The sequence below is a fragment of the Pungitius pungitius genome, chromosome 21, assembly GCF_949316345.1.
Source record: "Pungitius pungitius chromosome 21, fPunPun2.1, whole genome shotgun sequence".
Classification (NCBI taxonomy): Eukaryota; Metazoa; Chordata; class Actinopteri; order Perciformes; family Gasterosteidae; genus Pungitius; species Pungitius pungitius.
Window position 1 is genome coordinate 16165608 of NC_084920.1, and position 24253 is coordinate 16189860.

General features: G+C 45.5%; 1 protein-coding gene across 5 annotated transcripts; it reads left to right on the top strand.

Annotated features, from left to right (window-relative positions):
- Nucleotides 1-1553: 1553 nt before the first annotated feature.
- LOC119213117 (KAT8 regulatory NSL complex subunit 1-like) lies at nt 1554-24168 on the top strand. 5 transcript variants are annotated; one of them, XM_037464154.2, is made up of 16 exons: nt 1554-1595; nt 2181-2263; nt 7162-8644; nt 15351-15492; nt 15592-15672; nt 16713-16822; nt 17368-17509; nt 18930-19095; nt 19221-19376; nt 19759-19971; nt 20063-20208; nt 20990-21114; nt 21206-21263; nt 21605-21717; nt 21806-22058; nt 22497-24168. In XM_037464154.2, the coding sequence occupies exons 3-16, from the start codon at nt 7230-7232 to the stop codon at nt 22695-22697; spliced, it is 3321 nt and encodes a 1106-aa protein (XP_037320051.2). In that variant the 5' UTR covers nt 1554-1595; nt 2181-2263; nt 7162-7229; the 3' UTR covers nt 22698-24168. The 5 variants fall into 5 exon arrangements, with proteins under 5 accessions (XP_037320051.2, XP_037320052.2, XP_037320050.2 ...); XM_037464155.2 differs by lacking the exon at nt 1554-1595 and adding an exon at nt 1620-2030; XM_037464153.2 differs by lacking the exons at nt 1554-1595; nt 2181-2263 and adding an exon at nt 3738-4652.
- The last annotated feature ends 85 nt before the right edge of the window (nt 24169-24253 follow it).

Here is a 24253-nt window from a genome sequence, read left to right on the forward strand (position 1 = left end):
GAACTAAAAACGATGGACAAAGTACTCAGATCATTTTTATTCAGTTAAAGTAGCAGTACCACAGTGTAGAAATACACTATTCTAAGTAAAAATATTGCATTTAAATGTATTGGCAGCAAAATAAATCCCTCTGCGGCCATCCGGACGCTTATTAGTTCATTCCTTTGTTAAATAAATGACTTTCTATCATTTACGCTGCCTCCTTCCCTCTTTTGTCATGGCCCTTGAGTCAGGTTGTGACAATACTTTTTCACAGTGTGTTTGTATATTTAAATCCAAAGCGGCTGTTGGATGATTACAGTGAAATGTGCTGTTGGCACATATTGCGTATTATCTAGTGAAGTGCCAGAAATAGCCGGTTGAAACCAAACACTCGTCTCTATTTCCATCCGTTATCGGCCTCGTCTCAGACTAATTGTGATTATTATCAGCAGAGTGTAACATGATACAAAAACTGTACCATGTGTAATACAGTACATCAAAGTGTGGGACACGAAGCAAATTGAAGCAGAAGGTTAAATGTATTATATATATAACATATTATACTGAATGTCATGTTTTATCTGCTGAACTATTTAATGTCTGCGATTAAAAATTGGATTTGACCTCTGTGAAGTAGCGTTTCCTTAAAAGAAGCCCGAGGTATAAATGCGTCACGGCTCTGGATTGCTTCTCTGTAATGGATGTGCGCGTCGGTTGGTCAGTGTTTATTTATTTTTCTCAAACGTAACACACAAAATAGTTTTTACAGATGATCACAGGTCAATTACAAATCTCTGGCCTCATGCTGAAATCCTGTGAGTGAAGTCCATTAAAGTAACACCATCTCTCCCAAAAGGGCCAATAACACCAAACATCTGAATGATCCTCTTTGATCTGAATGTGGAACAAATGTAGTGACTCGTTTTAGATTTCCACCCATCCTGAGTGTCTCCTGTCTCATCGGCTCCGGTCCCATAGTGTCTCCTGTCTCATCGGCTCCAGCTTTAACTCCACTCTCACAAAGGAAACATCTCCTCTTTCATATCTCCTCTCCCTTGAGGTGAAGGACCGAGAGAACCGGACCACACTGCTCTCATCCCAACAACACCAGCTGCACAGCCTCTTTAGCATGTGAAGCAAGCAATTAAAAAAATTCAAATAAAACATATTGAACCAACTCAATAGCAGCCATCTGCGGGTGGTCTACGACGTATTGGGACGTACTGAGGTTTATTCGATGCTAAAGTCCGTTCGACAAAGCAATGAAAATATCATATACTGCAGTTGTGTTGAGTGAAAACCCCTCACCAGGATGGACTAAGTAGCTAGCATGCAGTGAAGTGTAAACAAGGCTCTTCTAACAGGGCAGCAAAAGCATCCATTTCATTAATAACGTGGAGGTTGATAAGTCATTTTCAAATGAAAAAACAATATTTTGGATAATGAAGTTTCGTGCAATGAACTTTCGTCCCACATTTCCGCTGTACGAGCATTTGCTGTGACAGACAGGCGTGCGCGGCCAATGGGAGGCGTCGCCTAGAAGCGTCGGCCAATGGGAGCTCAAGGGGGGGGGTTGTTATCAAGTCGTAAACGGTTAGTAACAGGACAAGCAGGTAAGTAAGATTTTGTCTTATTTTTCCTCAAAATTAACGAACGCGCCGCTTATTAGGAAAAAAAGAGTCACCGTAGTGAAAGTACTGGCTGTCTGATTTCAGCCGGTCGGATGTTTCGGGGCACTTTTATGCCAAACGTGCTTAAAAAAGAAACGGCAGTCATTGAGAAGTCAGTGTGAGGATCGGGGGAAGCAAACAAGCTAGCGTTAGCCCAGTCCGCTAGCTTACTCGGCTGTTATTGGCCGTTAGCTGGCGACGTCAAACGTTAGCATGGATAGCGTTAGCTTCTCATCTGGCGTCGGGAGAAAGTACTGTTCAATTATATCACTTAAAATGACCGGCAGCGCGTTCTTTTACACGGCCGGTTAATAAACAACGCCCCAGCCCCGTCGCAACCTGTGTCTTCTCGAGCTCAGCTTGAACATTGTTCAACATGTAAAACTTTTTCATTATGAATTTGCAGCGATAACGTTCGCGTAGGTTAACGTTAGCCCAGTTAGCGTTAGCTTACCAGCTGGACGTTTAAAAACTTTATTGACCGTAAGATTTAACTAATGTTTGATCGTCTGTACTTTCTGTTCTTAGGTGCCACTTTATTTCCATCCGAGGTAACTGGAATGATGCCCCCTTGGATTATTGAATGGAGGATGTCCACAATGGAGATACAGGTATTTCCTAATAGCAGTGGTTGATTTGTCTTTATCTATTGATGTTCCTGCTTTACTCGGGGGCTCTGTGGGGTCCGATGGTGGATACTAGTGAACCCGAAATGAGCGTCATATTTTGGACCGCTCGGTTAACCTTGTCGCCCAGAGAGGAGGCACAACGAGGTGCTTCTCATCGGGAGACATGCGCATCCCTGCGGAGGCATTTCAGACTGGGAGGGAAACCGACGCATGTTGCCCATCGGAGTCTTGGGATGGGCAACTTTTGCTTGGCCTGTTGCTATGGTGACATGGAATAAGACAAGATGATAGATGGATTTTTGGTTTTCAAACCATGACGAGGATAAATGCAGAATATCAAAGTGAAGAGATCACTTATTTAACGTAGTCATTTGTATTTTGCCATCTGATACTTCTATGTAGATTTTGATTGTAGTTCTCTCTCAATCACACATGCATGAGCACATATTGATCATTTAATCTTTATTTTGCTTGTGGTCAATGACACGCTGGTAGTCTGATACTGTGGAAGATCAGTAGGAAATAAGGAGTTTGTAATAATTTGCATTACAAAAAAATTCCAAACAAGCAAGCAGCACAACATTGAAAAGGTCTAGTGTCCAATAAGTCAGTCTTATCGTGCGCAGGAAGTGATGATGTTTATTTAGATGTCATAGAATAAAGTAATTAAGTACTAACAGGCGAGGAACAAAAAAAAAAGAAACATCCTCAGCTGAGCAATTGAACAGGATTAAGTAACAATTCCAAAATATATTATATCACTGTCAAGTTTAATTTCCTGGTCATTTGATAACAAAATGTATCTGATTCTTAATCTTGATATCAAACTACGTTCTGTTAAATTCAGGTACTCCTTTTCTTAACTAATGAGGACAAGCTGCTATAGTTCTATATAAACAAATACACTGCAAAGTTATTTTTTGTAATACTTGCAGAATGTACTGCAATACAATACCTGCGCAACACGCACTGTGTTTTTAAAGCAGTAGAGGGATGTTGAACCAGATTGAAGACATAATAAAGATTATATTTACTTGGTATTTAATCACGTAGTTACACATTTGTAAAACTACGTAATTATGACATTATGGCTGCTTTATAATATAGAAGATATTTTATGTAAAAGGTTTTGTGGGGGGGGGCTTAGTCATAAATATAAAACCATACCCATTCCTATTTGATGACAGTCATCTTATACAGCTGAGTAATATAATATTCTGCTGTGTCATCTTAACAACAAGTATAACACAACCAATTAACTACAGCTTCAAATGATTATCCTCTCACACAGACTAAACAACATCTCAAAGGCCAGTGTATCACCTTAATAGTAGCATTTAGCTATTTATTAATTTACAGTATTGGATTCCCTCTGCTTTTAGTGGGGTCTTCCATGGGGCTGTGGCTGCAGAGGAGCTCCCTCTAGTGGCCACAGAGTGCTGCTGTTTGCCGAGAGATCGGTTCCTGTTCGCAGTGACGGAGCCGGGTTTGGACGACTGTGTTTAGTTTCACATAAAGGGTCACGAACAGGAGGAACTACTCGTAATATAACCACAACACAACAAACCACCACGTAAAAAGACCCGCGCGTAACGTGAAGCGGAAGGATATTTAGTGCACCATGGAGGAGTAATACGTCGGTACATCGGCCCCACGGTGCGTCACTAACTAAAGCGCTAAAGTGACATATTTGTTAGTGAGACAATGTCCTGCTTTGGAATATTTCTTTGAGCTTTAATACCGTTTCTTATCTGCCCTTTACTCTAGTGGCGAGTATGAGAAATGTCTCCCGCCTACCAGCAAGCAACACGCACGCTCACATGCACACAGCCAACACACACACGCGCGCGCTCACACAGCCCTCCTGTTTGTCAGACTCAGATCCGAGGGAGAGGAGCTAGCCGCCATTTTCTAAGCGTCTCTCCCTAAAACGAGAGAAAAATAACTCGCGTCAAAACGCACCGTCTGGACTACCCCTCGCTCGCCAGAGAATCGCTTTTTTTCGGTAGCGGATTATCGTGGAAATCGTCCCCGTGTGAAGCAACCCGGGGGTAGAAACGGAGCGTTTCGCGGCCTTGTGGTGTATATTCCGTTGCTTGTTAGCAGCTAGCTGCTAGCGAGGTGTGGATCGTTGATTCGCCCTGAATCCGGAACGAGAACCCGAGCGGCTCCTCGACTGGGGCCTTTTCTGCTGGCGGGGGAAGTCTGGCTGTTTTTTTTTTTTTGGTGGGTGGGGGTACCAAATGGCAGATTGATCGATCCACAATCGTGTTTTTTGGTGTGCGTTAGCACCCTTGTTTTTCTTTTCTCCACTAAAACTGCTGGGGGTTTGTTGCCGAAATTCCCTCGGATAGTGCAACCTCGTCACGTGGTAGGTTCCTCCTTTTTCTTTGTTAGCGAGCTAGCTAGACAGGCAGGGGTCTACTCCCAACTTCAGACGTTCTGTGCATTAACGGTATCCTCCGATGGACCACTGGCCACCGTGTACCACAACAGGCCCGTCGGTGTTTATTCCCGTAGTATTATTGCAACGCACGCCGCCTCCGCTCTACATCAGTCTCAGGGATAAGTTGTGATCCGTAACGAGGGATGGTTTTTGCGGTTAATGTGGACGTTACAGCACCTGGATGTAACTCCGGTGTTCATGCATGTGTCACCGGGTCTTTTTAGACGTTCCACATGCGTTACTTTGACGGGTTTGGGGGCTTAAACTGTCACTGCCGTGGAGCGTACGTTACGCGGTCGGTGCCTAAAATGTTTACTTTGCACAAAGAGGTTCTTTGACGTTGAAGTCCAACGTCGGGTTCCTTAATCAGACAACATCTTGCAGTCCATAATGTGATAACGGGTTGGAAGCGTCTCACTGCAGTTGTCTTATTGGATCCGCACGCTAGCTCCAGGAGCAGGTTGTGTTTCTTGCATCAGTCCCCCTCTCCCCGAGCTAACGTTAGCCAGACGCGGAGCGCATTGATATACACGCAGTGTGTCAAGTGACACCGTTCAGATATTTATCTGATATCTGGACTTATTATTTTATACATTACTCGCACGGCTCAATACCACATACGCGACTGGTCCGAACTGTGTCTCTATGTGTAATTAAGGATTACGAAATAGCCTTTATCGGACGCTAATGCATTTCGTTGAGGGGCGAAATGTGTTTTTGTAAACCCCAGGAAGACATTTGGGTGATTACGTTATGCTCGGCTGACGTTGGCTGTGGGCATATTGTTTTTGTCGCATCTGTAGCCAGATGGTTTCCAGAGGTTCTGGCGCTGCGGCGCACGTTGATTCGTCCAGCGTCGTTTCCTCGCATGTCCCCGCTCGGCGTGTTCTGGCTGAACGGGGAGGTTTGTAGGCGGATGAATCGCATCGCATTGCATAATACGCTTCGGAAATACCAACATGGCGTAGTGCGCGCTGACTATAAACTGCGGTGAAATACTGAGCCCGGTTTGTCTGACCCTGCAGACGGGAGGGGGAGATGCAGCAGAAGTGAGGCTTCTTTTAAAAAGGATGCTTTTTAAAGTTTTAATACCAACGTACAGGCTCCACCTTAATCGACTTTTCGCATATTTAACAACATAAGCATTTCCTGGCAGTTCTTATGGAGGGAAAATGGACAGGTTCAAATGATTCAGCAGCTAATTTACCAGGAACAGAGTGAGGATGACATCATGTGCTGTGGACTAATACTAGAGCCTAAATCCACCTTCTTAAACCGCCTGTGTGGACTTAACCAGGCCAAATGTGGGGTCTGGCTGGTTTCTTCCCCTCATCCAAATTGAAATCCAAAAGCATGTTCTTTAAAGAGGAGCCATGCAGGTGGATGCCAGATGAAGGCTTGTTTCCACAAGTATGGGTGCAGTGGGAATTATTCAATGGCTTACTGGGAAGCGGCTCAGATTTCTAGTGTTATTCCATAAATATCTTTAGCATTTCATGTACCAAGGTCAGTTCATACCATTCGTTTTTGCGGCTTTATTTGGGTCTTGGATCAGGGCTTCTGTTGATAAATGTAATATCTTTATTACAATAGAAACTGCACCACATTTATGGAAATTTTGTGAGAAGCAGGTGAAGCATGAGAAGGAGAGTGACTGTTCATCTGTTGCCTCTTAATTTGAGGTGTTTCTCCCTTTTACGTGATTCATTTTTACAAATTCCCACCAGAAAGTGCAGCTGCAGCTTGGTTTTTGAGGCAGTTCTACAAGGTGTGGTAGCATTTTCATTGATTCTGTCTGGTGCCAAATATTTTAGAAAGGCCACTTTATCTTTTTTTATAGTAAATTTCCACTCCCTCTTAAAGCTTACTGAACCTGTAGTGCAGGTCTTTCAGTTGTATGTTTTATTTTAGAAAGCCCGTTGTCATGTTGCATTTCTATTATATACAATTTCTATTATTGTAATACATTTTTGATGTGTTTTCCTCCACTATTAAACCCACACGTCTGTTTGATGATGTCAAAGCAAGCTTATGAGGACCCCACTACTTGAAAGCTCTCATTTCAGCGTTTCCTAACTGTTTTGGCTGTACAGTTAACTGACTTCACTGCTTTTTAAATAATTCTGAATGCACTAATACAAATTAAACTCTGGGAGAGCTGCCGGATGAATCAATATTTAAACATGTTCTAGGTGTCCGTACGGTTGTTTACACGCCGTGGTTTTGGTTCCAACGCGTTCACGGTTTTGAATGTTGCCTGAGAATTGTTGATGGGAAAACATTTCCACCCAACAGCCCCTCCTCCCTCAGGGATCAGACTAACTTTGACATAGTGTTTTTTGTAATATGCATACAAGTACAGAATTTAATTGGATTCCTTGTCTCCCCCCCCCCCCCCCTCTGTCCTTCTTTCTTTTGTCTTCGTCCTATTCAGGCTGTCCTCAGGTGGGGCAGTAAGCGGGTGGTGTGGAGCAGGCCGCGGTGCCCGTCCCTCTGCACTGCATGGCTGCAATGGCGCCCGCTCTCACCGATGCCCCAGCCGAAGCTCACCACATCCGCTTCAAACTGGCTGCCCCATCCTCAAGTCTCTCACCGGCCAGTGCAGAGAACAACGGTAACGCTAGCAACATCCTCATCCACAGCAGCGGCCCAGCTAAGTGCAAGGCCGCACCCGAAGATTGCCCGCTTGACTTCTGCGTCGTAGACCAGGAACAACAACAACAACAGCAGCAGCAGCAGCAGCCCCAAGCCGACTCTGTGGCTCAGGCCTCGGCCCTGGGAAAGCTCCAGCCACTCGTAGCTTCTTACCGATACTCGGATGTGATACCTGTGCCCTCAACTAAGGAGTCACTCAAGTTGCAAGGAGTCTTCATCAAACAGTCTGTGTTAAAAAACCACAGAATACTGCCCAGCTCAGTGCTCAACGGCGGAGGAGACTTCCTGTTGAGGAAGAGGCAGGCTATCGAACTGTCTGGCGGTCAGCTCAAAAGCCTCATGAGTGGCAGCACTAACGGAGGTGACCAGCCCATGGCACCGGTCAACGGGCTGGCCAAGAAGATTGCCACCATGTCCGGCCCTGGCTGTGTGGTGGCGTTGAATGGCGACAAGCAGTCCACAGACTCACAGTCCCAGAACCTGCCCTTGGATTCTGGGACCTTGGCGACCACCTTATCGGGACACATCCCGGTGAAAGGAACCCTTAAACAGAAGCTTTCTTCTGGGGTTTCTCAAAATACAGACTGTAAAAACCTTGAACTACCAGTGCTGCAGCCTAATGCACTTTTCCCCTACAGTCACGACAACCCTAACTCCACTGAACAAGTGAATTTGGAGGAGGCTGATTCACACATGACTACCGGCCAGCCACAGGGTTTTGATAGGGAGAGACCAGGTAGCAGTCAGCAGGGCTCCCCGCCTTGCACACTTGCACCGCAGCCTCCTGTACCCTGTAGCTCTTCTTCGGACAGCCTTGAAGCTCACGTAAAGGAGCGCACCCTTCTCAACAGCAGCCGCCAATCAGAGATTGAAAGCCGGCTTCGGCGCCTGCGCAAACGCCTCCAGGTTGTGCAGGCCAAGCAGGTGGAGCGGCACATCCAGCAGCAGCTTGGGGGCTTTTTGGACTCTGCTCTCAACCGGCTTCTGGTCAGCAACCGCAAGTCGGAGACTGCAACCCCTACCGCTACATGGAGGACTGGGCGTCACTCTTCCTCCAACAGCAGGGACAGCCTCGGCCGCTTCCTGAAAGGCGGCTCCATGCCCCTGGAGCTGGAGAGGCTGTATCTGAGCGGCTCGGCCAACCTCCACTCTGCAGAAAGCGCCTTTGATTCCGATGTAACGGAGAGTAGCTCTGGAGGGGACTCCGACCTGGAGGAGGAGGAGCTGACCAGAGTGGACATTGAGCAGCGACATGTCAAAATGTAAGTAAATGTGTCCCATTCTCCACTGGGGCGTTGAGCTTATTTAGAGCGTGACACACAATTCTGCGGTGCTGGTGAATTCACTGCTGAGGCTCTGGCTGAATGGTGGGAGGCAGCATTTATGTATTAAAATTTTTCACAGTGAAACTGTACAAGAGAATAAGATTTAAAGTTAATACGAGTGAATCTTGCGTTACACTCATGTTTCCGTGGTGCTCTTGAACTGTTCTGTGAAAGTCCCTGTGTTTCTGGGCCTTGCAACACTAACTGCTTCGGTAGTGGTTGGGTCAAACTCCAGGGAGGGGAAGAGATAGCATTCGCCCAGAGAGCGTGTGTAGTCGTGTGGGTGGTACCAACAGGTTCAATTAGACTGTTAAAAAAAAGCTCTCACTTGAAACACAGCGCTTCCTCCTGAGTGGGGCCCAGGCTGAAACCGAACTCTGTTTCTCTGCACAGCGAACAAGCGAGCGCCCACAGAGCCGCTGAATGTTTTGATTTAAACCGAAACCAAAAATGTGTTCAGAACCTGTGTTTTTCAGTTTTTGCTTGCAGATTGTTGTGCTGTCAGGTTTGCTTTAGTAGGAGCTTACAAATGAATTCCATGGGGAGTTTACATAAGAGTCGTAATTTCTGCGTCATTATTGTTTTAAGGGGGGATACAGCGGGTGGGTCAGCAGCAATAATAGATTTACTGACCTGTGTAGAATTAGGCAGATTATTAACATAGCCAAAATACAGATTTTATGACCCTTTCCTGCGTTAACGTGCGTGTGTGTGTGTGTTGTGAGATCTTTGAAGAGCGACAGTAAGCAGCATTTATGGATAATACGCTTTTAGAATGAGGCTCATTGTGTCATCACGAATATATATATATATATATATATATTCATTCTAGCAGGTCAATGTACTCTCTCATGGCATACACAGTACACAGTCATTTTACAACGGCATTTAGTTTCATGTATATATTGTTGTTCAGTCATAAAATGATCGAGGCAATAAAGGCCTTTTAGCCGTTCACAAAATAGCTCTGTGAAGGATATTTTTGATGTGTTATATTATATAATGATCTAGCTCTTTGTTTGTAATTAATATGAAAGACGAGGGAGATTTGATTCCTGAAAGTTGGAGGGGTTTTTCACATTTGTAAACCTTACAGGGGATTATTTTGTTTGTCATCAGCCATATCGGCGTCATGATGTTTGAAACTGGAAAGGACCATTTTTCAACTTAAATGTTTTCAGTAATGTTTGGATGAGCTATAAAAAAAACCTTTGAACCAAAAGTATTTAGATATTTAAACCTCATAAATATTAATACCATAGTAACTCATGGTGACAGGCTGCATCAATTATCGGCCTGTAAGGTGTGTATGAATGGGATATGTAATTATGGTCTGTTGGCACAGATGATTATATCCTACGTTATCGATCAGTGTTGTGGTTTTTCTTTTTTCCCCTTTCCTTTGTGTTAATGCTCAACCAGCTCTGGTTGTTTGCTGAGCTCACATATGAATCATGTTTGTGGTTTGGTTTTAAACTGTCTGTTAGAGGTTCCTAGATGTAGTTCTGTGCATGAGAAAGCATCTGAAATCCATTGCGGTATTATGCAGATTTACCGGCAGGACGACAGCAGCAACCTGGCTGCAATAGTAACATGACTCCTCACAGTCATCCCTGTGTTTCTCCTCTAATCGCCACCAACATCCTGTGATGGACTTAAATAAACCGGACAAATTACTGTTTACAAACACATTTTCTTTTTCTTCTTAGTTTATCTTCAGTTCCAGCAAACATGACGCATCTTGTCCTCCTGTTGCCATGACAGCCACCCATTATATGGGTTCTTATTGTGAAGCAGGTAAAGCTTCTTGCAACATTCGTCACTGCGTTAGCAACTGCTACGTCCAAAGTGTGCAGAACTCGTCCCTGTGTGGAAGCTTTTATTGTCTGTGGATTTGTTTTTACTAGGGCAGAGCAGTCCTTTCTATTTCCATGTTGTCCAGTCGTGGTTACTCGAGATTGCCGAGTCACCGCAAATGGTAAAGAACGGCTTGATGGCAGAGTTGCAACCCTGCCTCATTGTGAACATGTTTTGTCTTCAACAAAGTTGTGAAGTATGTAACCACAATGGCCCATTGGCTGAGTTGGCAACGCTATGGAAAACAACCCATTTTTGGTTACCTGTTGGGATGAGGCGCGCTGCTTCCGACTAATCCCGTCATCCCGGCCGCGCTCTAGACGGGTTTCCAGTAACTCAGAAGATTGGGTGGCCTGCCAACATCTGTTGTGCCACTTTTGCTGTAGCCATCGGAGCCCGTCTGTGAACCTGACTCAATAGCCTCCTGCGGGAGGGGGGGGGGCTGGTTTCAATCTGCTTTTGCACAAGCTGCAAGATGGCAGTGAATGCTTTATGGAGTTCTATCTCTGTCACCTAGGCATGTCACATGAAGCAATGAGGCAAAGGCATCAGGAAATCTAAGAGCTTACATTATAGCTCACAGACTTTAAAAACGGCGGGAAGCCTTTTATCCTAGCAGCACTAAAATGCACCGCGGTTTGCAGGCTTTCTGTCTTGTCTGATGATAAACCCATGGCTGGATGGTCAGTGTTATCGTATGAATGCCTCTCAGCCTGCTGCCTGTGAATCCGGGTGGCCGGGTTGGCCTTTCATGCTATGGCTCAGCATTACTCTGCAGTCTGAGTGGCTTAGCTGTGTGCATGTGTGTGCCTGCATAAGTCTGTCCCGTTTGACACATATGGATGTGTTTTAGCTCGGCAAAAGTTCCTCAACACAAACCCACAGGCGTTACGTAACCCCTCCCCCGTTTATGTAATGTCTGCTGCAGCTCTCAGGCTGAATTCACCCTCTCTAGTTTTTTCTGCCCCACACCCTGTCGGCCCGCCTCGCTCAACAATCCCGGCTTCTGAGCCGTTTTCTCCCTGTGGATCAGTTTGACCAGCTGTCCCATGGAACTCCGGCCAGCCAGCCTGGCACATCAGGAGTACAAGAAACAGGAAAAAGAAACGTGCTTTTCTGGGTCTGGGTTGCTATCTGCTCCTTTGGTGGGCTTTGAAAATCCTCTATTCTAGAGATCAGAATTTAAGACAACTATTCCCTTCATGAATTATAACCGCATGGTTTGTGGAGCACACATGCAAAGTGGTTTTATTTTCTGTTTCCTAGGGAACCGTGGAATGGGAGCGGGCCTTTGTTTTGCTCTACCTCTGCTAACCTTATTCCGCTGGTGGGTTTTTGTACACGGATCTCGGGTTTCAAAATGTAAACATGGGTACGATAAAGTGAGAATTATGGAGCCACTAGTTGCCTCCATAATGTTCATGAACATGAAATATTCTCAGATTGGAGTTATTATAGATTGTTGTTAATCCTCATACAACAGGTCCCTCATCATCTATGTAGATAAACAGTGTCAATCAATTTATCAATTGCAAATCCATTTAGTCTCACACCCACTAACTGCTTTCAGATAATACATCCTGCATTAGAGCTTGGCATTGAGGTCGGTTTTATCTATTGTTGCAAGGTGATTTGGGTTTTGGAGACTTGTACCCTCTTTATTGGCAGCATGTGCAAAATATGGACTTCATTATCCTGTTTGTAATTAATAGCATTAACTAAATGAATAGCACCCAACCTTGATGAAACAATAAAAGTGGGACAAATCCAAGCTCCATTTTCAACTAGAACTCATTAGTCAGAAGAGACATCTGAACACATCTCTGCAATCATTGATTCTCACAGTGGTGCTTATTAATTATTGTCTGTGTGCTTGTTTATTACAGGATATGATTTTCTGTGGCTTTCTGAAGATTGTTTTTGCAATTTTTATTTTACTTTGGTCCTAAAATCAATTGTGTTTAGATCTTCCTTAAACAAAGCTCAACTTTCACTCTAGTGCGGTGATGGCAAACCGCACCCTGTACAAGCAACACTATTACGTTGGCTTGCTTGATGAGGTATATTGTGTCTTTTACCTCAGTTATACAGCAGACTTGCATCTACAAGCTCTGCTCAACATGTACTCAAAAAGCTAAGTGATCAAATGATGAGCAAAATAAGGGAAAGGAGACAATGATTGAGTGACTTTTAGTGTACTGCATAATATGTTTACCCTTCAGTATTAACACGGAGTGAAGGACAGACCTACACACACTAGATGTGGTTCATAAATGGTGGTAGAAAGTGAAAAGAGCTGTGATTGAAATGCACCGTATTCTGGTTCCTTTGTCGATTTCGGATCTCTGAGGCCTTTTTGTGCGCGACCGGGCCAGGTGTTGGTATGACGGAGACCGTGTGGTACATGGATACACCGTACAACATGCGTGCTTCATCCACATCACCACCTCAATGGAGAATGTGCTGATGAGCACAAAACAAAAGCTGTACTGATTTGCCGCTGGTGCTTTGTGTGGGTGTGGGGGTGTGGGGGGGATGTGTCCTGGTTAGAGGGCGGGGGGGTTGACCTCTTAGTGTGTGTGTGTGAGAGTGTGTGAGAGGTGAGGGGTGTATTTCTCAATGCCGCCAAATGACCCCTCCTCTATTACCATGGCGATTAAGGGAACTGCACTTCAGTGGTCTCTGTGTATTTGTGTTTTATGTTTTAGGAAACTCTAGCTGTAGCCCCCCTTTACCTGGGATGCATAGTGTAAATCCCCCCCATCCCCCCCCCCCCCCTGAGGCCTGCAGCATCCACCCCGCTCAATGTGCTCCTTCAACCCTAATTTGCCTTTCTCTTTATTTCTCTGAACAACTCAGCCTTGTTAAGTCACACATTGAAAAGATCTATGTCCACGCCGGGGGGGTTATGAACAGCAGCAGCAAAATCCTTTTTTTCGGGAGGGTTGCCTCAAAATGCACTAATGGTAATAATGCCCAGTTAATAATGAATATAATTAGATCATTAAATGATTTGATCATTTCTACATCCTGCTGCTGATGTAAGACTAGATTTTACTTTTTCTAATTACTTACATTATACTGTATATTTACTGTAGATATTCGGCAACTAATATCAGTCCAACTCTTTTTAGATTGTATGACTGCTAACTAAAGTTAAATAGAGCACAATATTTGCTGGAAGTACCTCAAAACTGTACTTCAGTAAATGTACTTATTTTCCACCACCTGGCCTTGTTTTCTCTCGTGACTTTTGTTGACCGACCTACTTGAGTTTGTAAGCAGAACAACGCATGTCGGGACATCTTCCATGTCAGGGTTTGTACGTCCTGAGCGTGCTCTCTGTTTGGTAGATCAGCTGTCCTCCATCACTGGGTGAATCATGGCACACAGGCAAAACGGGTCAGGAAATCGTGCGACACTCCCTTTCCACCACCAGTGTTGTTTTGGGAGGGTTCTCCACAGGGGACCCGGGGGAGTGCAAATGAATACATTTCCAGTGCATTGATCCGATGCACCAGCTGTGGGCGTTTGTAGCGTTGCTGTGTGTGAGGGAAGTACGTGGTTGTTTACCTGTGCAGGGTTGTGTTGAGAGCAGGTGACGCTGCCACTGCGTTACCGTGGTATCCTGTCACTGCGCTGATTGGCGTCTGCATCGAAGCCTGCCCTTTCCTTCCGCTCGGATCCACAATAAACAGGATTCCTGCTTGAATTATTGGATATCCCGGTGTCTGCCGCACTGTCCTGTGAACAGCCCGCCCCGCCCCCCACCCTGTGGCCTGTAGATTGCTTCTAAAGCCCGTCTGTTGCTCTTCAGCCTGCCAGAGCTTTTCCACCCCATCTCCTCTCCCTCCCGCAGCAATAGTGTTTTCGCCACTTCCTCCATCCTGCTCTGTAAATTGAAAACAGACGGGTGTGGGGTGGAGAAAGCGCAAAGCAGTGCAAGGTCTATCTTTGTCTGCCATCTGAGTCATTTTTTGTTCTTCATTGTTCAGCCTTTGTTGGCTGCAGCTGGCATTTGGGGGAAACGGCGCCCTCTGTGGTTACTGCGGTGCTGTGCAAGAGCAGACATTTTCCTCTCATGTCTGCCTTTGAAATGCCCATTCTGCATGTCATACTGGTAAAATGGAGTACTCGGCTCTCAGCTGGCACCCACTGTTTGCCATGGAGGAAGGCAGTGCAATGAAAATCCCAAAATGTTTCAATACTCTACCCGCACTTGTGATGCAATCCCTTGTGATGTTGTTCGTGTGATGAGGATTTTCCAGGGAGCCTGCAGTTGCCTTTGCTGGTAGCTTTGTGTAATGCTGATTCACTGACCTCTGCGGTCTGATGGGGGAACTGCTCGGATACTTGCCAGATAATGAGCTCTAAATAATCAGTTTGGAGTGCTTCATTCAAATGCATTATGTTTGAAATGGTGCGTCATGACCTAACAGGCCTTCAACACACATGCTTTACAACTCAATGGAGCTGCTTGTTTATTTTTATTATCACTTAATCTGAACATTTAATGATCTTTGAATGTAAGACAATAGTGAAAAATTGACTTTTCAGGTCCAAGACGACATCTTCAAATGTTTTATTTGACCAACGATCCATGACCCCAAAGTAGATCAGCAGTTTGACGTACTCAGACCAGCCCGTCTGGCACTAACCACCATGCCACGTTCAAAGTCACTTAAATCCCCTTTCTTTCCCATTCTGATGCTTGATTTGAACTTATGCAAGTTACTTATTTCTTTCTTCAAACAAGCAATCACCCCCCCCCTTTTTGACCCACCAGATTTAAGCGAGCAGAGAGCCGCTACACCTTGGAGAGAGCCGCCATCATTAGCCACTGGAACTGGCTGCAGGCCCACATCTCGGACCTGGAGTACCGCATTCGACAGCAGACCGACATCTACAGACAGATCCGTGCCAGCAAGGTGTGTGTGTGTGTGTGTGTGTGTGTGTGTGTGTTAAAATGTCTAAGCCTTTTCTCATTTTCGTGGTCAACGTGTAACCATCGAGTCGTGATCCTTCAGGGCTCCGTGGAGCTGGGAGGGGTCTCCCCCAGTGGAGGAGCTGCCGGTGGGACAGTGAAGCCGGAGGCTGCAAACGCTCAGGTAGGGGAAGGAGGGAACGTTAACGGAGGAGTGTGCTCTGGTCATGTTCTGTCTCTTGGGGCTCAACCAAATTAATTTGTGACAGCTTGTCAGTTAAGATGCATTTCCAGTATAACGTTCTCTTATTGAGTATTCCGCTATTTGTGCTACTTCCTGGTCAGAGATTTCATGTTTATTGTGATCGTTGGGGCAGAAATGTCTGAAATCGTATTCTTGGTTGATGCATTGTTGCATTAATGATGCAACTAAGGCTGACGGAAATACAAAGCTTCAAACATTCTCATAAAAACAACACTGACGTGGGAAAAATAATACAATTAGAAACATCTTTTTTTTAATATGTAATTGTTCCCTGCATACATTTGTTTAGACCTACTTCACTCAGTACGTTTTATAATCCGAGCGTTTATAGGTATCTGATCATCATCAACAGCGTGTTCTTCCCCACTAAAGCATCTGGTGGACATTAAATGTTTGCTTCTTATCCATCTCATCCACAATGAATCAGATGTTGGCTTTTTTTGTATAATAAGCTTCTTCAAATCATATTGAGATAATTACTAAATGTCATATTACAGGATGAGCCTGTTTCTCTTTAAATTTGAACTGTTGGTACAAATGTTTATCTGGTACGAGTGCAGGTGTGGCCTCTAATCCTGGTGGACAACTGTCATCATGATTGTGTCTTTGCTGAGGTTATTGGTATCAAACAAAGAATAATCTGCTGTAACAGTTGTTAATGAGGGGCTGTAGTTTGGATTACTATAATCAGACCTGTAAATTGTGAGGACAGAACCAGTTTGATTGAAACTTTGAGATATTGTTCATCTTTGTGTGAAAGCTGGAGTTTCTCCATGCATCTTTTTAAAATTCATTTCTTTGGGTCAAATTGGCCCGACTAACCCACGGCCACAGAGGCGGGGGTGCTGGCTCTGTCTTTTCTGTAGCTTCCCTGAAGGTCCCGGGTGTCTCCTCAGCGCTGCTGGTCGGCCCGTTGGCGAGGTGTAGTCTCACTGGCTTTGTCTTATCTGTCGATGCAGGATGTTGGTTCAGAGCGGCTGGAGCACACGGGCGCCGCCCACATCCCCAACACAGAGCCCGGCCCGTGGAAAGGTCAAAACACACAGCCGGTTAACGGCGTCCTCAGCAGGTACAGCTGATAAAATGACCCCAACGGCCGTGTGTTGGCTTTTCCCAAGAAGGGGACCTGCTTTCTGACTCGCACTTATTACCAAAGTTATCCAATGAAGGGTTGTTTTAATTCTCGATGCTACATGTTTACTCGTTCTACCTTCTTTTCTTTCTCATATATGATGTGAAGCTAAAAGTCTTTTTGATAAAGCTATTGTAAATATAATATAAATATAACATTTTAACTGATCACAGAAATGATTGAAAATTGGCAGACCAATCGATGACAATAATCCTTGCAGGCCTAATGACACTCGCTACTGAGATTAAGTTGTGAAGATATTGCCAATAAATGACTAATTCACACCGTATCTAAATGCTGACATTCAAAAAAAGAAAACCGGATATCCGTCGATGTCTAATTCATCTCGACTAACCAAAACAATCAGATTCCTACTGATGTATTTAATTAACTTGGTTGTCACTTGAGACAAAATGTGTTTGTGTGTCGTCTTGAAGGTCAAACGCCCGTGACCTCACTGTGCTTCGTTTGGTTTGTGACAGGATGGCGGAGGGGGCCGACGCCAAACACCAGCAGCCGTCGGCCTACGACAGCACGTGCACGGCCTCGCGCACGAGGCCGCTGGTCAGCTGCCGGCGGAGACGCCTCATTCAGCCCAACGGCGTGCCCAACCTCAACGGAAAGGTGAGCGCCACGTCCTGCTGGATCTTTTTCTATTGCGTGTTGCAGGCGTCACTGGCTGTTTAGTTTGTGTGTTTGTAAACGGCAGAATGACATAAAAAACTGGGACAAACAACAAAGAAGGGAAATAACCCTTGTGACGACTCACAAGGTCTAGCTGCGGAAAATAGAAACATGGAGCCGATTGTTCAGCCCCCCCCCCGCGCCCCCCTCAGCACTCAGAGGAAGAGTCCCTTTGAAACATAATGCAACAAGATCGCTCCTTCCCAAGTGAAATATCGACTCCCACTTTTCACCATTTGCGCAGTTGAAAGGAAAAGGAAGTGTGTTCTGCTTGTGTCTAAGACTTAACTCTTAGAAACTAAAAAGAACAGGATCAACAGGAAGATACAAGGAAAGAAATATTACATTTGTCTTCATGTCTGTATTTAAATCATAAAGAGTTTTGGCAACTTTAGGTCTTTGTCATTGTTTGCAACAAACAACCCGTATAAACAACCAACGGCGTATGACTACAGGAGCTGGCAGACAAACTCCCTAATTATAATAGAAAACATTAATTTAATAGTCTTCCTCTACAGCAATGATTCTCAAGCTGTGGGACGCAACCCTCTGGTGGGTCGCTGTGGTATTACAGCTGGTCGCATGGGGAAATTCTGAATTGTATTTGAAAAACTTTATTTAGAATAGCCCATATTACAAAAGTGAAAAGTACAGACTGCTGTTGCCTCTCAAACTCTACAGATCCAAGCTCAACACTGAGTATGAATTGAGAGACCGTATCCAGTCTGCAACCCTGGTTTCAAAAGATTTGCCACTAATATGGATTAAACATGTTTTTATCAGTATTAGATGACTTATGCATATTCGCTGTTTTGTTTACAGGTTGTACTTTATTGTCTTAAAAAGGGTTTCATTACAGCCGCAATAAACATAGCAAAGATGACTTTATTTTCATTGTTCGAACAAGATGATTGTTTACTTGGAAGTGATTGCAATTTATAATTCCACCGTTATTTGAAATAGCATAAATGTCACACATTTTAACTTTGACCATTTTGTTGGGGCTGGACAATTTTGCTTCCTCCAAAGTGGGTCGTGAAAGAAAACATTGAACCACTGCTCTACAAAACACAACGTTTTCAGCTCACACATGAAATAGTGTTGTTTCTGATTTGAGGAGAGCATAATTTGTTTCTTTTGCATTTTGATAAATCAATTAGAGTTGTCTAAATCCCCGTAGAATAATTTGTGCTAATGGGACTAAATGTTCTGTTAGTGTGGCCCACAAGAAGAGCTGCTATTGGTACCATTTGTACTGTCTCCACACACTGATGCATCACGAGAATTAGACTCTTTGCACTTTGACCGGCTGCATTGTGACTGTCCACAGCTTCACGTGGTTTCGTGTCCTCTCCCACAGGCCCAGAGGAGCAGCTGTGTCCAGTGTAACTGCCGGGTGAACCCCAGCTGTGTGATGTGCGGTGGCTGGCCCACCCCCAGAGAGGACCCCCAGTACGAGCAGCCCACCCTGGAGCGCCTGTCGAGGCTGGATCTTGGCGTCCACCCCATCCTCTCCTTCCCCGACGGTGAGTTCACGCACTCGTTTCCTGCTTTACTTCCTTTCAACATTCATCATGGAAATATATACAAAGCAAGGCCTCTCTGTAATAATTAAGGACAAATAAAACCATTTTGTCTCCTTCCTCCTCAGATGTTTGTATTGGCCTTCGTCTGCAGCAGGTGATGAAGAGCCAGTGGCAGGCCAAGTCTCTGGAGAGGAGCAAACCCCTGAAGAAGCTCTCCCTCAAACACAAGCTGTCCTCGTCCAAAGAGAAGCACAAGTTCACCAACTCACTCATGGCAGTCAGTAAGTACGAGTGCCGCAGAGGGTGTTGTGTGACATAAATAATTCTGAATACCTCCTCAGGATTTGGGTCATTGTGACACAATGTATTGTCATCCTGCTGCTTTTCACTGTAACACTTTATTGAAGGTCGAAGGTCGTTGTTATTTCAGTCCAGGTCTTCTTAACAAAGATGTTTCTCCCAGTGCTGATTTTTAAAGACAGCTCTGTGCTTTTTTATTTTAGTCCCACAATACATATCCTGCATGGTGAATCGCATAAGTCCGGGTGGGGGGGGGGGCAGAAGTGCTTTAAGACCATCGTTGAATTTATTTTCTAAAATCTTTTGCCTTGAATAGCTTGTGCATCAACTCCTGGTCTAATGATGATGTGTGACTGGTTCCTGGCGTTGCAGGATTGGGTCATTATAAGAACCGTGCTGAGAAGCCGAGGACGATGGACAGCAGCGGGGGGGGCGGCGCTCTGACCGCGGCGCGGCTCGAGGGCCAAGCCGTGTGCAAGACGGAGCGGCTGCAGGGCCTCTCCTCGCCGCTAGGGCCCTACGACAAGAACTACAGCCGCAAGAGGTTAAGAGAGCACTCGCTGGACCGGGCCGACAGTGAGTCACACTCGTTGTGTCGTCAGATCTCATGAAGGGTTTGGTCCAATCAGTCGTCTTAAAAAATGAAATCTGTCTGTCTCCCGTCCAGCCTCCCCGAAGCTTTTCATGGACTCCAGCGGCCCCTGCCCCACGCTGGCCAACATGCACCCGTCCCTCCACAGCCCCCTCACACGCCAGCTGTCCACGTCTTCAGAGAACTCAACGCTACTGGGCCAGAACATCCAGAGCACACCTGTAAGGAACCCGGGGCTACATGGCAATGGACGGTGTCGGGTTCAAATGTAGCTTCTTAAAAAGCACCGTCTCAAAAGAAGAAGAGAATGAGTTCCTTCCATGTGGATATCCAGTCAGTGTGTTTATGTTGCACTGACCCAGAAAGCCTCCATGTTCTAGGACTCTGTCTCTTTTCACAGCATTATTAAGCTGCAATAAATATGGCTGAACATCTGATGCAGTAAAGCTTCTCCGCAATGCATCCCCCCCCCCCCAAATAATCCTCTGCCCTCACATTCTGGGGTGAATATTTAAGGCTCAGGGAGTGAGGGAGTTCTGTTTGACTGAATTTCCACATGAAAGGGGACTCATTTATCCAGACCATAAATATAAAAGATAATAATTTACTTTTCTATCCTAAAAGTTATTGAGATACTGTTGTAAATGTAATTAGTTATTTATTTTCCACGGTTACTAAATCAGAGAAAGTGTCAGTAAAAATACACGTATTTCAACAGTCTGCGTTATTTATGAAAGGTCTGAGGAAGCCGCCTCTCCAGTCACAACACGAGCACCTGTCTGACACGTCTGCTACGGTTCATTCATCTGATTAATTGAGCTGAACGTCCCAATTCAATCATTTCCAGAGGTCAATTATCCAGATAAATGAATAGAAACTTTGGTATTCGTACAGCCAGTACTCACTGATAAATAATGAGTGATGATGACTTTGTTGATGGAACCGTCTTCGAGATGAAATCCTCAACCCTGATTGGTGCTCATTTTTGTCTCCTGCCCCCAGCAGCAGCCCATCAAGAGGAGACGAGGTGAAAGCTCCTTCGACATCAACAACATTGTGATCCCCATGTCTGTGGCTGCCACCACCCGGGTGGAGAAGCTGCAGTACAAAGAGATCCTCACGCCCAGGTGAGTGTACCAGTGCTTGGCTTCCTTCTCTGTTCATATCTTCTACTATAAAGGTTTGGTGTTCCCTCATGTTTGGGTTTTCTGCGTGAAGGTGGCGATCAGTGGACATCTTCAGTCAGCACATCACTGAGGAGGAGGACGAGCGGGAGGTGAGCCACGACCTGTTTCTCCTTTTGTTACATCCACATTGCTCACTTTAAAAAGCCTTTCATCTACTTTATAAAACACGTTAACTTTAAACATGAACTGACTGGATGGGAGTGAGCAGCGACCCCTAGTGGTCATAAGCCCAACTCTTTCAAGGTTAAATCTCTAGTAGATCAGAATCTCATTAAGAAGGTTATCTTTGATGTAATAATCTACATCGACTGTGATGTAAGTGACTGGAAGCAAAATCTGGATCAAATGAGTAGTTTTTGTAGCTATTACGATTCAGTGACTTAATGAAGATGTCGCCTGACGGTCTTGACGGTGCTCTGTGCTTTTGTAGGTGGAAGACCTGACGGATGCGGCCTTCACTGAGCTCCACCAGCCCTATGAGGACCAGGAGCGATCCCGCTGGACCTGGATGGCTCTGGCTCCTGCTAAGAGGCGGGGCAGCAGGTCAGAAACGCCACTACGACCACAGTCCCTGACCCATGTCGCATTTATTTATTTTCAGTCTGACATCGCTCTCTCTCCCTCTCCGCAGGTCGTACAAGTCCGTGGACGGGCGCACCACGCCGCTGCTGTGCGGCACCAACCCCCCCACCCCTCAGCCGGCGTCCCCCGACCCCGGCCACTGCCCCCTGCTCCACGACTACAGCCACCTGCCGTCGCCCATGAGCCCCCCCAGCCCCGACACCGCCTCCAACCCCCACACGCCCTGCTCCAGGGACTCGCACCGGCTGCTGTCCAGCGAGGACACGCGCTGCTCCACGCCCGACTTCACCTTTGAGGAGAGGGTATGTACTCGTTAGACCAATCGGGAAGGGACGAGGACTTCTGAGCCTCTACTGCCACAGAATGCCATTAAGGGAATAATATTTACATCTTGGTAGTTTTGATTTTCTTAATTCATCTGTAAGCACAGTCTGAAAGCATCACCATGTGCTGGTTGGCAGGGACTAAGCAGCTAGCGTCTCGTGCTGTTCTAAGCACTGATTGGTTGTTTGCGATGTTGCATGATCACAGATCAGATACTATGAAAGCTTCCATGATGGGATCAATTCATCCCAATACACTTAAGACAAGTAGCTCCGACAGTTTAGAAATGCATTCTGCTGCCTGCTGATCAGTTGTTGCGCCTACATCAGTACGACGGTACGTGAGGAGCTCTGCTGCACACGGCCCTACTGGCTGTAGAGTTTTTTCGGGTTGTAACGCGCGCCTGGTGTTTGCAGACGGTGGCGCCGTGGGAGCGGCGAGGCTTCCCCCTGCCGGAGGACCCCGCCCCGGAGCCGGAGAGCGACGACGTCCGGCCCAGAATGCGCAGCATCTCAGGTTGCCGAGCAACGGCCTTCGGGCGGCTGGATTCGGACGACATGGAGTTACCTTTTGACGACGACAGCGGCACCAAACACAAGGCCACCGCCCACCGATGAATGACTGACAAGCTGAGGTCGCCTCCCCCTCCCCCCACCTCCACCACCCCCCCCCCCTCCACCCACAGCTCCTCTCTGGCATTAACAAGCAGAACCTCAAAGCGGAATAAAAATATTAAATGGGTTCCTGTTGTTTGATATTCAAACATCAGTCTAATACTTTTCACAGTTTTTAGTGAACATTATGGAGATAGAAGCCTTCCTTACACTTGTTTTGTCACAGGAAAAAAAGGATAAATGTAAAAAAAAAAAAAAGTATAAAACAACACATTACAAAAAAATGTTTTCTGTAGTAGGCTAAACAATGTACATGGGGGGCTTTAGTGGTGTTTCATACGTCGCGTGTACACTTGTAGCGCACTATGTAGCGGACTCCTCAAAATATGGCCAAAGGGTGTTTTCTATTGACTAGTTTGCTTGTAATTCCCATGTACATTTTTAGTGGAGTGACAAATTACAAAACAAGAAAAAAGACCCCCCCTCCCTCCTCCTGCTCCTCCTCGTCCAAATAAACAGGTTACATTTGAGATGTGGTTCCCTTGTTCTCCCTCTAGAGGTCGCCTGAAATCACCAGAGCACTTCTCCAACTGCCAAGTTCTGTTTGCTTTTGTTTTCATTCCTGACGTCTTTGTGTCTGTAACACATTCTTTGTGTTTTTTTTAAATAGTAAAAATCATTCCTTAGTCCACAGCTCTGCCTCTTCTCACTCAGTTCAGTTTTATTTTTTGTAAAGAGGGTGGTGGCACATGCAGAGAGAGGGAGAGGGAGAGCTGGGCGTCTTCTGAGCACTTGCCCTACAGTAAAGCGCTGCTGCATGCTGCAAAAACATGCTAATGTTAGTCTTATCACAACGGCACACAATGAGAGATACTTATTTAAAAAAAGAAATTGACACTGGAAGGGAGACTGGGGGGTGGGGGAGGGGGGGGGTTGAACAATCTGCTTGTTAATTCAATCTCAGCCTACAGTCGTTACTGTATTCAATTAAATCGTGGTAAAAGAAAATGATAATGCCCCCGGACTTCCTTTTCCATCTGGTTGTTCTGCAGACTTTTGAAATGTAGAAGCCCTCAACTGGAAGCGCCCCCCCCCCCCCCCCAAATCTTCCCGAGCTCAGGTTTTTCAATTGAAGGGAATATTTTCTGCCGTTTGAATAGTTTCACTATGATCATATCCAGACTACTCTCTTGCCAGATGGATTTTGTGTGTGTGTGTGTGTCATAACCCCCCCCCCTCCCTCCCCTCCCCCCACACCACCATAAGTAACTAATTGCTATGCAAAAAAATACTGGTTGTTTTCATTTGACACCTGTTTTATGCCACAGCCATTCAATCACTGTTTTTTGTTTTCGTAGTTTAAGCAAGATGTCAATGTACCTGTTTGATTGTTGCAGCAGTTAACCTAATCAAAAAGCAGATTTGTTTTTGTTTTTTGTAAATAGTACCATTAAAACATTTATGTTTAACTTGGCGTCGCTGTTCTGGCCTCAAATCCTTCAGTGTGAAGACTGCTGTGGGATCAGATACTTTAGAGCAGATTCCAGCGTGGTTCTGCA

Coding starts and splice junctions, on each gene's coding strand:
- LOC119213117 (XM_037464154.2), top strand. CDS start 7,230: ATGGCTGCAATGGCGCCCGCTCTCACCGATGCCCCAGCCGAAGCTCAC. Junction 20,209..20,989: donor AGAACATCCAGAGCACACCT/GTAAGGAACCCG, acceptor TCCTGCCCCCAG/CAGCAGCCCATCAAGAGGAG. Junction 21,115..21,205: donor AAAGAGATCCTCACGCCCAG/GTGAGTGTACCA, acceptor TTCTGCGTGAAG/GTGGCGATCAGTGGACATCT.